This window comes from Macadamia integrifolia, chromosome 6 (assembly GCF_013358625.1).
Source record: "Macadamia integrifolia cultivar HAES 741 chromosome 6, SCU_Mint_v3, whole genome shotgun sequence".
NCBI classification, from domain to species: Eukaryota; Viridiplantae; Streptophyta; class Magnoliopsida; order Proteales; family Proteaceae; genus Macadamia; species Macadamia integrifolia.
The window spans coordinates 15,256,595-15,270,383 of NC_056562.1; the positions used below are offsets into that span (position 1 = coordinate 15,256,595).

Genomic DNA, 13,789 nt, shown 5'->3' on the forward strand with positions numbered 1-13,789 from the left:
TGCAGTGAACAAACTGAGATTGCTGAAAGTTCTGATTATATTGAAATGGGGAAGGGAAAAGTTAAGGAAAACAACAAAAGATAGATATGGGAAGGGAAAAGTTAGTGAAGGAAAACAACAAAAGAAGGAAAGGAACAGAGGACATCAGAAGGTTTCATGGCCTCTCATGTGTTGGGTCCCCTGATACTCAGTCTTCCTATACAATCAATGTGGGCACACCCTGTCCATGAAATGCCACAAAATATCTAAGAGGTTCTCCCTATTTCAACTTATAGATCAAATACCTTTTTTCATTTTCAGAGTGCATAGTCTTCAAGCAGATTTCATCACACAATAGTTTACAAAAAATACCCATTCTTTTAATTTAGAAAAGAAAAGTAAACTTTGGTGTGTTTGTCACTAAAAATGGATGATCTGTCCATTGTACAATTTTTTAATTAATCTCCAAACAGTGTTAATGGATGTCCATTTGGCTTAGATCACCTCCACCATCACTCCCCCCAAACCCCACTAAGAAAGAAAAAGAAAAGGTTCCGTCCATGAATTCATTAGCATGTTCACAGGTTCACCAGATTCTTCCTCTAAAACAGCCCATAAATCTTCAGTCTTTGCATTTGACCATGCATACCTTTTTATGTATGAAGCAAGTGCTCTCTAATTGCATTGAAGTGTGTGTGTCATAAATCATGCCCATTGCCAAAGAAAGGTAGTCAATACAAAAAACTTGACATGGCTAGCAATAAGAAAATATAACTAATATTCAAGAGAAATAGGAAAGGGAAATATTCTCATTCTAGAGGTAACAAAGTGTTATCTAGACACTTAAAAAAATCAGCGACCATCTATGCCCTGGACCTTATTTTCCAATTCATGTCCTTGCAGTTTACCAGTAATACGAGTGGACAGGTTACCTGGTACTCAGATGCAGAACTGTCTTTTTACATGTTTTTGTTTGATTCTATAATGACAGCAACAAATATGACTTTTTGGTTGATTACATTAACAGTCTAGATTCCAGAATCTGTTATTCAATGTATTTGTATAATAATTTTGTTTTTCTTCTTTTTGGGAGTGAGTGGTAAAGAATTAGATTTCTGAAAAAGATAGAACTAAATATAATGATTTTAGAACAAAAAGAAAAGGACGTTTTGTAAACTTTACTTCTTTGCACAGAATGACCATTGATCAACTTCTAGCCATCATAATTATTGTACCAATCATTACAAAATTTAACAATAGAGAATTTCCAGCTGGACATTACAAACTTTTCAAAAAGAAACAGAGAGACTAAGAACCATTACATGGTCTTGAGTGAATCTCCTGCACCCTGAAAGAAGCAACAAGAGAGGGCAAAATCAGCAATGAAGATACAAACAAGCGATATCACCACCGCCGAAGTGGTGGACTCACCAACACCTTTTGCACCTCCCAGAGTGGTAACCCCCCATGAACAGCTCACAACAGCAATGATCCCACCAAACACCTGCGACTTGATCATTGCACTGACTATATCCCAAGGCCTGAGAGCCCTCTGAGCTGAATCCAATATAATGTTGACACTAACACCATACACACTATCAGCCAGGAGAGCACTAGAAGCCATTCCAATGGTGAAACACATAAGAGTCAAAATTGGCAAAGCAACACAAGTAGCAATCACCCTTGGGGTAACAAGGTAATCCACAGGATTAGCTCCAAGTACTCGCAGAGTGTCTGTCTGCACAGAGACCTGCATTGTCCCTAATTCTGCTGCAAATGCACTTCCTATACGGCCAATACTATTTCCTACCAATAAAATGCATTTTTGATATTTATAACCTGAGATGAAATTACTTTTTTCACAGAGCAGTGAAGGTGGATGTTTAAACTAACAGAAACCAAATTTCTATGAAACATTTCATCAAACACTTGATGAGCAGGATCAATACTCACATACCAATGTGTTGCAAAAATACACAGCTTAGTTACAAAATGAAGAAGAGAATGGACATAAGTGAAGAAGAAATCAAACCTGAGGATTAGAGATTCCAAATTCTTCTCCTCAGGAAGAGAACCAACAACTTGTTGAGAAAGAAAACCACGAACAGAATGAGTCACGTGAGAGAGAGATCGTCTCACCTTGCTCGAGCAGGATGAGAGTCGCCTGAGATAGAGATCGCTGAGAATCACGTGAGAGAGAGATCGCCTCACCTTGTGCACAGGATGAGAGTCATGAGATCGCTGAGAGACACGTGAGAGAGAGATCGAGTCACGAGCGGGATGAGACTTGAGAGTCGCGAGAGTGATAGAGAGACGATGAGAATAGGGTTTTGTTTTTTCTTCCTAATTTGGTCGGAAAATAAAATGGGAAGTTTTAGCGTATAAGTGAAATTTTTTTTATATGTAAAATATATTTCCCTTGCAACCAAACATCTCAATTTATTTTTTCTGGAAAAAAAAATTCACTTTACATAAAAAATTTGCATTCCCTTGGCAACCAAACAAAGCCTAAATGAAGAGTAAATATACTTCAATAAGAAAGTGAAATTCTCTCACTCAGTTTTATTTCCCTCACAAAAATACACAACATTAGGGGTGATTATTACCCCAAATACATTTTCTTTTCTCAAGAAGCGAAAACCCTATAAAACTAACTTGCCAGCTAAATTTAAAGGGTGATCTTCACTGAGTACCCTTACGCTATCCGTCATCCAATTAATTCTGGCTTTTGGCACGTAATGATGGCAAATTTAATTAGATCTTTCTTGTACCCCTCAATCATCCATGGCATAGCAAGTGCTCCCTTTATAGTTTTCCATCCTGAATCACCCATATCACACCATTAAGAAAACAGCAAACTTACAGGAAGCAAAATAACTTAAATGTACATGATGGATGTATGCTTAACTTACCACTTCGCAGCAGTGAAGTGAGGCCCTTCCATGTTAAGGCCGAGCGAATTACTGCTGGCCAAAATGGAGCCACATACTCAGACCAATCAGCTGCCTTGATATCCTGCAACAGTTAAATATTTGGCTGCGTTATGACAAGCACTATGTACATGTGTGTTTTTACATATATGGATGTATTTAGGTGTGCACCATGTGCAGTTTGCACGGGCAAAGTTTTTCAGTAAGGCCAACAATGGCAGATTTATTGGCAGTCAAATTTTGTGGAGGTGTTGTAATGCAGTTACAAACCAAAAGGCCCTGCTTTGGTATTAGATGGTTATGGGCCTTTCTTTCAATGTTTTGGTTGTAGTGTAGGCTCAACAATAAATTGTAGTCCAAGTGGGGTACAAGAACTGTCTTTCCTGGTAACATTAAGAATTTAGAAGTCCAATATGTTGTTTAGTCCTTATTTCATTAGGATTTCTGAACTTGTATGTAATATCCTAATTTGCTGCTTTTGTAGTCTATATAAGATGATTATTCTTGTACTAAATGGACAAATAAAGTAGGTGATCTCAAGTATGTATGCATCCATATATACATATGGATATACATGCATTTTTTGAGTATTAAGGCCCAAGGGCAACATTGTAAATAGCTTGGTAGGGGAGGGGTAGAAGTAGTAAGTAATAGGTGTAGAAAAAAAGTAAGAGAGAGGTCTTCATGTTTTGATAGGAGGACAGTGCCCTTATTCTGTAAAACAGGAGGGGTTAAATGGAGAGAGAGAGAAAGAAGTGGGAGCTATGAGGGATAGAGATAAGGAAAGAGGACTGCAAGAGAGGAAAAGAAGGGCACTGCAAGAAAAAGGAAAGCAAGGAGAGTTAAATTGTGAGAGAAACAGAGGAAGAGAAGGGGAACAAAGGGAACTGAACAAAACATTTGCTGTAGGTCAGGAATATATTCCACCATACAATTTGAATGGGGTATATGGCTGTTTACTGCATATAGTGTTTTGTTGGAACTCTCTGTTTCTTCTTTCTTTGTGACCTGAAACTCTCTAATTGCAAATGATGACGTGGTTGCTTGAAACCTTCTGTTTCCTCCTTTAACTTGAAGGCATATAATAGAGCGCTTGAACCTATTTTACTTGACCTATTGAACCTATTTATGCTTACCGCAAATCTTGTATTCCTACGCTGAAATTCAAACTGCGTGGGAACCCCATTGTGCTTAGAAACCATATTCTTAAATGTTTCTATAGTGAATCACTAATATGGTGGAAACTCATTTCAAGGATTCAGTGTTCTTGTTTTTAGGATAGTGATGCAATCCACGATGGTTTGTATTGCTTATGGGCCCGCCCAAGAGAATAATAGCCAAAAGATGCAAGACTGGTAATTCTGTAATTATTTCAAAGTTAAACAAAGGGAGTGACAAAATTGTAAATAAGCAGAATATTCAAGGGCTGCTCCGTAAAGAACTAGGAGCTAGAACACAGAAGGAATTAACATTTAAAGCAGGGTAGACTAGGCCTCAACATTAAATAACGAATTAATGTTTGGAGAGCAAGGATCCATGTAGCCGGCCCCATTTACTTGGGATAAGGGTATGCTGTTGTTGTTGTTGAGGGGTAATGACAGAACTTAAGATGAAAGGGAAGGGTATTTAGGAAAAAGAGGGACATGGTGACAAATAATATAATGTCACCAAGTCTTGAAGACACAGCCAGCAAAGAGTTCTTGCGGCCGAGAATTCGTTCAATATAAAGCCAATCAACGTCAAATTTCAGGCAAAGGTTGTTAATTCCATGGACTACTGGAATGGATTGACCAACATTCATAATAATCAACTCAAAAATATAAACAAACTCAGCCTTATCCCAACTTAATGGTGTCGGCTACCTGAATCCATAAAAAAGGCCAATGGAATAGGAAAAAAGTCCACATAGAGTTGGGGGAGTGGAGAAATGAAAGGATGAGAGATCAGAGTAGGAAAGAGGCGCAGCCGCACAGCCCACACAAGCAAAACTCAAAAATAGATTTTAATTGCTGAACCTGAACCTGGTGGTAAGAACAGGATCTAAGATGATATCAGGGTAGATTCATGAAACTGGAGGAGTTTAGATGGATAAGGAAATGGGGTTAAGAGTCTCCTAGGACAGAGGAGCCCACACCCAAAGTATGAGGACTAAAGGAGAAAGGGTGAGGGAGATCTATTCAATTAAGTGGGGTGTGTTAGTACCACTGAAACAGGGTACCATGTGTATGTCAAAATGCTCAAGAGGAGAATCTAAAGAAGACTGGAGTATAACATAACAAAGAAAGGAGATCAAAGAGAGAAACAGGAATGGGATGTATCTGAGATTGAAGAAAAGTGGAGGAAAATAGGAGAAAGGAAGCAGAAGCCAGCGACCAACAGCCACACCACAATACACTAACAACCAAACTCCAACGTTGAGATTACACGTGTATAAATAAGAGGAAAATAGAAACCTACTCAACTAGGAAACTAAAAACTTGAACAGAACTATCTCCGACATTATCCAACTTTCTAAAGTAGTCAAAATAAAATAGAAGATTACAATATTATATTCTACCAACCCCGAATTAGGACCAGGTCGACTCGGTCTAGGTTTCCAGATTGGGTCATAATGGTTCAGCCATAATATTGCGGCTGTATCATATAGTATCGGTTGAATTTTCCAGCAATACATATAATATGGAATCAATTCACTAAACGATAAAACTCTTGGTTTTATAAGTTGGAGATTTCTTATTTAAATTGGCCCGTATGTAAAGCTTAATATCAGCAATGTTAATTTTGGGTGAATCCTTTCAACTTCAGCAGCTTTCTAGAGATTCTTCTTTGAGCGCTCGATCCAGATAAATCAGAAAAGTGGGAGTATTTAGTGGAAATAAACCCTGGGCAAGGTTACATATGCGTTGGCCCTTTAGTACAAGGGATTTAATTTAGTAAGCCTAAAATATGGGTAAGATTTAGAAATATTAGATTTATTAGTGAGGTTTTGGCGATTGTTTCTTTTAGATTCTGTTACTAATTTTTATACCATCTTACTGGACTAGGTGAGTTGCTAAATCTCCAGCTTATCTCAAACTTTCCTAATGGCAATCTTCAGTACAATAAGTTGTTGTTCTTCTAGTATTTTGGATAAGCTTATCTGTCATCAGTTCTGATGTTATCCTTCCTGGGTTAGCTCACATTATAGAAGGATGCACAGGCCAATGCCTCATTAATTTTGCAGTAATACCAGTTCAGTTTCTTAAACTTTACTGTAGTTGGATTCAGTAGTGTATCTGGTGGATTCCTAGCCTGGTTATCTATCTACCCATACATATTTCTATTTTAACTTTTCTCTTCCATCAGGTCAGATCTATTCAACCTTCTGTCACCTGTGAAACCCTGTTTTCACCAATATCACATAAAAATTGCTCTGTTTGAGCTCCAATTTCATACAATAATTCCTGTCATATTGCTCTTTGAAATTCCGTTCTTAGATCAGGATTTTTCTGATTGATTGAGACTGTTAACTCTTGGGAACTCCTACTCATATTCCTATTGGTCTACTGGATTTAGGGTTGTCATTGTTGGCAACTTTATGGTGATGTTTGGTGCTGTTCCAATGGTGGTCGGGTCATGCACAGGTGTTTTGGAAGCTCTGGAGGTGTCGGACAGCGTGTTGGCAGTGCAAACAAGCTAGTCTCAGTGTAGACAGTATTTGGCAGTTATACAGAGGAATCTGGGCATGTATGGCTGGTATTGGCAGTATATTACAATGTCATACAGTCGTTGGCAGCATGGGGCAGCTTCAGGTGAAGGCTACTCGCAGTTTGTTTGGAAATTTTATTGGTTCACACAGTGGTATCCACTTTGGAACCAATTTGGGCACACCAGATGGAAGATTTGGAAGGAGGATTATATTGAGAAGTTGTAGAGTTTCATGTTATGTTTGTCTCGACTCCGATTTGAAGAATGACCCGCTTGGACATATTTTGATGGCGACTCGAATGGGATTTTTTTTTTCTGAGATTTGTGATGGTAGCAGAGGGGTTGGGCCGATTGGCCCAAGCCCGGAGCCCAGCACTAATCTACTATGGGGGTACGGGGGTGTAGCCCCTGAGGTATGGTTCGACCCGATCGACTGCGACCCGACTTGGAGTGTATAATGTACTATCATCTTGTTGAGCAAGTAGTTGAGAAATTTGGGGTTTTTTGTATCAGGGTTTCTGGGCAAGTTTTCTTGCCATGATTTGGGTGTTCTTGAGAGAGATCCCCATTGCAACTTTTCTTCCAACATAGTGAATCATCTTCTTCTTCACCCGAGGACGTAGCACACCACATTGGTGTATGAACCTCGTCAAATCTCTGTGTCTTGCGTGAATCTGCGTTTGTTTTTTCTTCATATTTGTTGGTGTTTGTTCTAACATCATGTTATCTCTCCAAAGCAACTGGAATTGCATTGTTTCGATACCAAACGAAGAAGTTACAGCTATTTCCATAATGTTGGGCCAAAAAGAAGCAAATTGGAGAGCTTTTGGATTTTTAAGGAGGCTACTGCCAGTTTTTCCTGACAATACATATGTTGAGTGATAAACAATAATGTCATGAACATATAGGTTCAAAACAACAGTCCGAGTTTGGTACGACAGCGTTATGAAGTATTGTCTCAAATATTCCATATATTACACATATGGTTCATCATGTAGAAGATTCCATATCAAATGTCCTGGAGTCAGGCATGCTTAGTAATCCCAATCTAGTGGCACAGATCTTAGCCGGGTTTTTGAAGCCGCTACAGTGTTTAACAAGGTACCGTGCGCTGGACAAAAGATTCCATCTAACTCCTCACATTTCACCCGCAAATAGGAGATGGAATGAAGCCAATCTAAACGTTGTAGTTCGACAGGAAAAATTGAAGCAAGATTTGATGGCCATAATTGCAACTGTCAAGCCGTTACATGAGGATTGTCACCAAATCCAGTTCGTGACATTATGTTGTCACGAGAAGTCCTAAAAATTATAGTTTTGTCCCTCCCTCGATCAAATTGAGATTTTTAGATCATTTTAAGGCCTTTTGGCCCTAATTTTTTTTGTTAGCTTCATAATTTGAGCCAAAACATCTTGAGACATTCAAAGAAGCATTCAGAGAGAAGATCACAAGAAGTGTGCTTTGATGGTTATGATCACTGCATCAATGGTTTGAGCACATTTGTGGTGCTGTGTACACATCAAGCAAGTAGCCATCAATAGGATTACATAGGCTGAGGTAATTCGCACATGAAAATCCTATTTTGTGTTTTCTAGTGTTTGTTTATTGTTGAGAAACCCTAGATCAATGATGTATGGGGTTAGGATTTGAACTTTTATTTGAAACTGTAAACCTGGCAAGTTGGGGCTTTTCTAGGGTTTGGGGTTGTAGCTCTAACCTTTGTGGTAGCAAGGGTTGAAGTAGGGATAGTGTTCCTAGATTGTTGTAGTACTAAAAATTTTGAGAAGCGTAATGGGCAATATACGAAGCCCATCTAGGGCATTGTTTCGTGGGCGTAGGCATATTGGCCGACCGTATACCCGGTGTCATGTGTATGCTTTACTTTCATATTGCGTATTTGCAAAGTGGGTGTTCACTGTCTAGGACACCTGGCCATTGAGTGGTTGAGAGGTGGAAGTGCATACGTTGTATGTGGATTGGTAAAATTGGTCAGCGCCAGCCAATCAGGGTATGATCAAAGATATCTTAGTCATTGTGGTTGTTAGGGTGAATTGCGAAAAAGTTTTTGAAGATATTGATCACCACCCTCTCAGTGTCAACCTGGGAACATCGATTCCTAATAGCTCCAGAATTCTGCTTGATCCCCTTATTCTGTTATTAGATTTGGCTCAAATTCAGCAGGCTGAATCTATAATTAGAATAGAGCACTCTCAGTTTTCTATCTTATGATATGAAATTTCTCCCAAATCTGGTTTATTCCCCCATTTTATGATCATGTTCAAGCTTATGTCCTATTGTTATTTCTTGGTTCGAGTTTAGTCCACACTATTTGGTTTTAGACCCATGGAATCTATTCGAGGGCTGCAAGCTTCCATTAACCAGCTCATAGAGATTGTTCAAAAACTAGCTCAGAATGTTGATATTATCAAAGAATATAAAAGGGCCACTGCTAATGCTCCTAGAGACGAAGACTCCTGAAGTCCTTATGAAAGAAGAGGGTCAACACATTAAAAGAAGTTCTGCTTTGTAAGGAATAGTATGTGTCCACTGATCTAAAAAAGGAAGAAGTGGTGTCTACAAATTATGAACTATACCCATGGTTCAAGATCTCGGCAAGATTTCAGCATTTTCCAAATAGCAAGACGAGATGACAGGCAAGGTGCAAAAAAGACAAGATCTCGAGATCTCGCCATTTAACTCGGCGAGTTAAGGTTTCGGTCCAAACTAGGTCCAACCAAGTCAATTAAAAGCAAGTTTCAACCCCAAGCAAGAAAATCTCGCTTGTTTCGCCTCTCTACTTTTTTTGGAAAAATAAAAAAACACCATTAAGCTGAGATTTTGGTGATTTTTCTTGAAAATCTTCATTCTTACAGTCATTGAAGCAAGGATCTGAGCATTTGTCATGACTTTTCTTCTCAAGAACCATTTTAAGTAAAAATTTCTTCTCAAACCTATTTTTTCATGGAAACATAATGAAAATTTGTTGGTTGCCATTGATTTTTTTATATGTGATGCATCTAAGTGTGATCTATAGATTCATGGAAGAAAAAATATCTTTCTGTTTTTCAATTAATTTTTTTATCTTTCTGTTTAAATAAATGCTTTTCTTGCAAAAAAAATTTATATATATTTAAATATGATTTGATACATGATTTTTGGTATTCAATTTTTTATATGTTGCTCACCAAAGGCTGATCTACGGCCTCACAGTGTCATTTTTTTTTCTTCAGTTAATAAATGAATTAATTTATATTCTAAAATATATAATGAATATTGAATAATTACAGAAAAATAAAAAATAGGAAAAAAATTTATGTTACGTATTGAAAATTACTTTAATGTTGTGTAAATATTGATAATGTATTTTGAAAAAAATGATGTTCTTTATTTCACTCTACTATAATTTATTATTAAGGGTAATTTACAGCGCCACCCCCTAGAGAATGTCATTATTATAAGAACACCCACTTTATTTCACCAAATTAGACTCATACCCCTTACCGTCAATCACTGTTAAAGAATATACCTTATTTGCTGATGTCAACTATTATATCTTATTTCAAATACCAAAATGCCCTTACTAAATATGAAGTCCCTAAAATACCCAAATCCACCATGTTTCTTCCTTTCTCTGCTCCTTCTAATTCCAATTCCAAGCTTCCTTCAACCCACCATGCATAGAATGGACCAGAGGCTGCAACATCAGCCATGGCTCTTCCACCATCATCTCCCATGGCTAAAACTCACCGGTCCGGTGAGGTTTTAGCCGTGAAATATGTGAAGCGTAACACATGAGAATGCATGAGAATGGTCGATTGATGTACAATGTCTTAATGGAGTATATCTCCGATTGTACCCTCAACAACGCTATTCGAGATTTTGGAGAATCCAAAACCGTGTTTTTTTTTCTTCTTGCAGAGAAAAAGGAGAAAGCGAGTAAACGATCGTTTTCAAGTCTCCAAGCTCTTTCTTTCTCTCTTTTTCCTCTCTTCTCCTTCACTACTTTCTGGGTTTTTTCCTCTCCATAGCAAAACCCATCTCGTTATATCTTTTTCCCATCTTTTCCTATATTTTCGCAATGTTGATTTAATTACAACAGAATCTTTCTCTTGATCTCTTCTTGCATTTCTCCCATTTGAACTTTGAACTATGCCTCTTTCCCATCCTCGTTCTTCTGTCTTTCTTTACGATTCCTTGTTATTCTTTTCTTCCTCTCCACTTCTTATGCGAGTAGGCCTCTCCCCATTGCAAATTTAGGAGGCAAAGACGACATAAATTGCGGAAATGTGAAGAAGGATGAAGCCCTTCTTCTCTCTAGAGAATTACCCGACAGATTGCCGACTTTCGCAGAAGCGCCCAAATACCGAAATGGTGCCGAATGTACAATTTTGGTACCCAATGGTATTGTATCGTCGCAGTGCTATCTGAGCCATGTTCACATCGCCATGACTCTCGATACAGAGTAGCTCAGGGGTTTTATGGCTGCGATTCATTCCATTCTCAAGCACTCTTCTTGCCCAGAAGACGTTTTCTTTCACTTCGTCGCCGCCGCTGAGTCCGACTCGGCCGACCCAATGGCTCTCTTCCGGTGTTCTTATCAGAGATGATGACGGATTCAAGAATGTCTCCAAACTGTTCAAAATATCTTCTCATTTCATCAATTTGAGTCTCCCAAGTTAAACCCCCAACGAATCTCCTAAAGGGTACCTGTATTGGTTTGGTCGATATCCCATTGTCATCTCCGATGGGGAGGGTTGATTTGAACGGTTTTTCAGTCGTAGGGGTGAAGAGGAATAAGTTTTAATGAATAGGGTATATCGGTCATTTTAATTCTTCACTTAACGGTGACTGATGGTAGGGGGTCTGAGTCTAATTTGGTGAAATAGAGGGGGTTATTCTTATAATAGCGGCATTCTCTAAGGGGTGGCATTGTAAGTTACCCTATTATTAACTATGATATTATTATTTATAAAAAAAAGATTTAAAATTAAAATAAAAAAAATTATAGGAAGTAAGGGATTAATATGTAACAACTATATGATATTGAATTGCTCTTAATGCAAGCATTCGTTAATACAAGATATTGAATAGTTACCAATTTATGCATTCTGTTATGTAATAGTGTTTAAGCTCGGGCACAATTTCTAGTGCTGGAGGTGGAAGTGGAGATATTGCATGGTTACATGGAGATCCAATGTCAGATGACAAAAAAATAAAAAATACAAGTGTAGGTATTGTAAGAAAATGGTTAATTCGAGAGGTGCCACTAGGTTGAAGCAACATTTAGCTGGGGGTTACAAGGATTTTTCCAAATGCCCCAAGTTTCCTGTGAAGTGCAAAGAAACGTGTAGTGGAAGCCTACAAGGTGGAAGGTTAAAGAAAGAAGAGAAACAAAAGTTAGATCAAGAATTTGATGAGGCAGTCTTAGAGAGACACCCAACAACAGTGGATGTTGAGAAGGGAGAGAGCACACACTCACAGGCCACGAAGGCTTCAACCAAACTTGATTCATTCCATTCTCTAATCTGTCTTTTCATCAGTACCAGCATACATATAAATAAAAATAAAAAACCCTTCCTATATATCCTGCTCAAAATAAAAGATTACATAATATTTTCCCAAATAAATACCTTCCTAAATCCAACTAGATTCCAAAAATCAATTAGACCCGATTCTTGGTCTTGGTTCCCAAAAGGGTTCGACGGGTCACACCGCGCTCGTGGAACTCGTCGTGGTGATGAGCCCCCCATAAAGTAATTTCTGCACGAGGTACCTCAACTGATTTGTGTCTACCGTTGGACATGAACGACAAAGGAGTGTTTTTTGTGTACGGCTCTCTATGGAAGCACTCTTGCATTAAGTAGTGATGAGGTATCACAAGCTGATTAAGCTCTTCGGTTTCCATCGTCTTGAACTTTCATGGCTTGAAATTGATTCGCCTTTGATTCTTCCTCACCCATAACCTCATCTTTTGTGTAATGGTACAGCCAAGGTTTAAGATCTCGCTCTCGCCATCCATCTTGCTATCTCAAGAAAATGAGATCTCGTCGAGATCATGTATTTTTTTGCTTTCAACTTGCAAGTTGGTTTCTGTGGGCATTTGGCCTTTGTAGCCCCTGAAACTTTGTATTTACCCTATTTTAGGCATTCCAAACACAACAGAAATATCAGTTTTTAAAAAATCAAATTCAAAATGGTACTTTGACTTTGTACATTATGTAAGTAGTCAGCGACTCTTCGGATCCTTCATCTAGTATATTATATTCCTCAATCCACCTTCCACAATCATCATTCTGACACAACATAATCATTAAAATATAAAAGACATCATTTCTAATTACTACTGATGATTGATGAGTCACATACATTGGAAATTTGAAATGACATAAGATAAGCAACATAACAAGTAACAACATAGCTGCATAAAGTACATATTAATAATAACTAACATAAATATAGTAGACAACTAGACATTTAGACTCCATCTACAGACCTAGACTCTTAGTACTAAAATGAATGTCGGGCCATATCATCATAGCCTCCATATTGTTGATGTTGATGTCGAAGCATATTTTGCTCTAATTAAATCACAAAGCCCTATCATAGTATGACAAAAGTAATACTCAGTCCGGCACAACAACCCTATAAGCATCATCAAGAACATACTAGATATACCCAATCCTTGGGTAGATATCTCTGCAACTAAATGAGTTGAATCGAGATCCACAACTACTGGTCAATGCTTAATAGACTGGAACCTGCACCAGTATGTATGGCTGGGGGCTAGAACCCTGAAGATGCTATCCACAAAACCTAACCCAATATGGGAGTGTGATTGAACCTCATACTCAAAGGCAGAGGGGAAAGAGTTGGCCTGTGGGTGTCCAGACTAGCCAAACTGACTTTAATGACTATAGTCTGAGCCGGTTGTCTTGCGCCATATATAGTTGATGGTGCATGCAATTGCTCCCTATGAATACCACTCTCCATACTTAAGCCTCCTAGAGTGTCAATCAAGCTCCTAATAGAGATGTTCATGGAGTCCACACTATCCTGCTCCTCTCCACCAGCTATGAATCGGTGATGTGAGCCTCTCTTGTAAGGTGTGGGGGAATGTGCACCATGGTCTATGTCCTGTGTGGCATGAGTGAGCTAAGTCTCTCGTGTGAACCTCACTAGCTCTTGCTCCGGT

The 13,789-nt window shown here is 38.4% G+C and overlaps 2 protein-coding genes across 3 annotated transcripts in view; both read right to left on the reverse strand.

The window, feature by feature from the left end:
* Positions 1 to 1,297: 1,297 nt before the first annotated feature.
* LOC122082085 (protein TRIGALACTOSYLDIACYLGLYCEROL 1, chloroplastic-like) lies at positions 1,298 to 1,735 on the reverse strand. The gene has a single exon (XM_042649577.1). It carries the CDS (start codon positions 1,733 to 1,735, stop codon positions 1,298 to 1,300), a length of 438 nt encoding a protein of 145 aa, XP_042505511.1.
* A 757-nt stretch (positions 1,736 to 2,492) lies between these two features.
* The window catches only part of LOC122081156 (tocopherol O-methyltransferase, chloroplastic), a 51,558-nt gene continuing 40,261 nt past the window's right edge, over positions 2,493 to 13,789 (reverse strand). For both annotated transcript variants that reach the window (XM_042648147.1, XM_042648146.1), the window contains 2 exons: positions 2,892 to 2,994; positions 2,493 to 2,799 (listed from right to left, as the gene is read on the reverse strand). In XM_042648147.1, the coding sequence (XP_042504081.1) occupies positions 2,687 to 2,799; positions 2,892 to 2,994 (216 nt within the window). In that variant the 3' untranslated portion in view covers positions 2,493 to 2,686. The remainder of the gene's footprint in view (positions 2,800 to 2,891; positions 2,995 to 13,789) is intronic.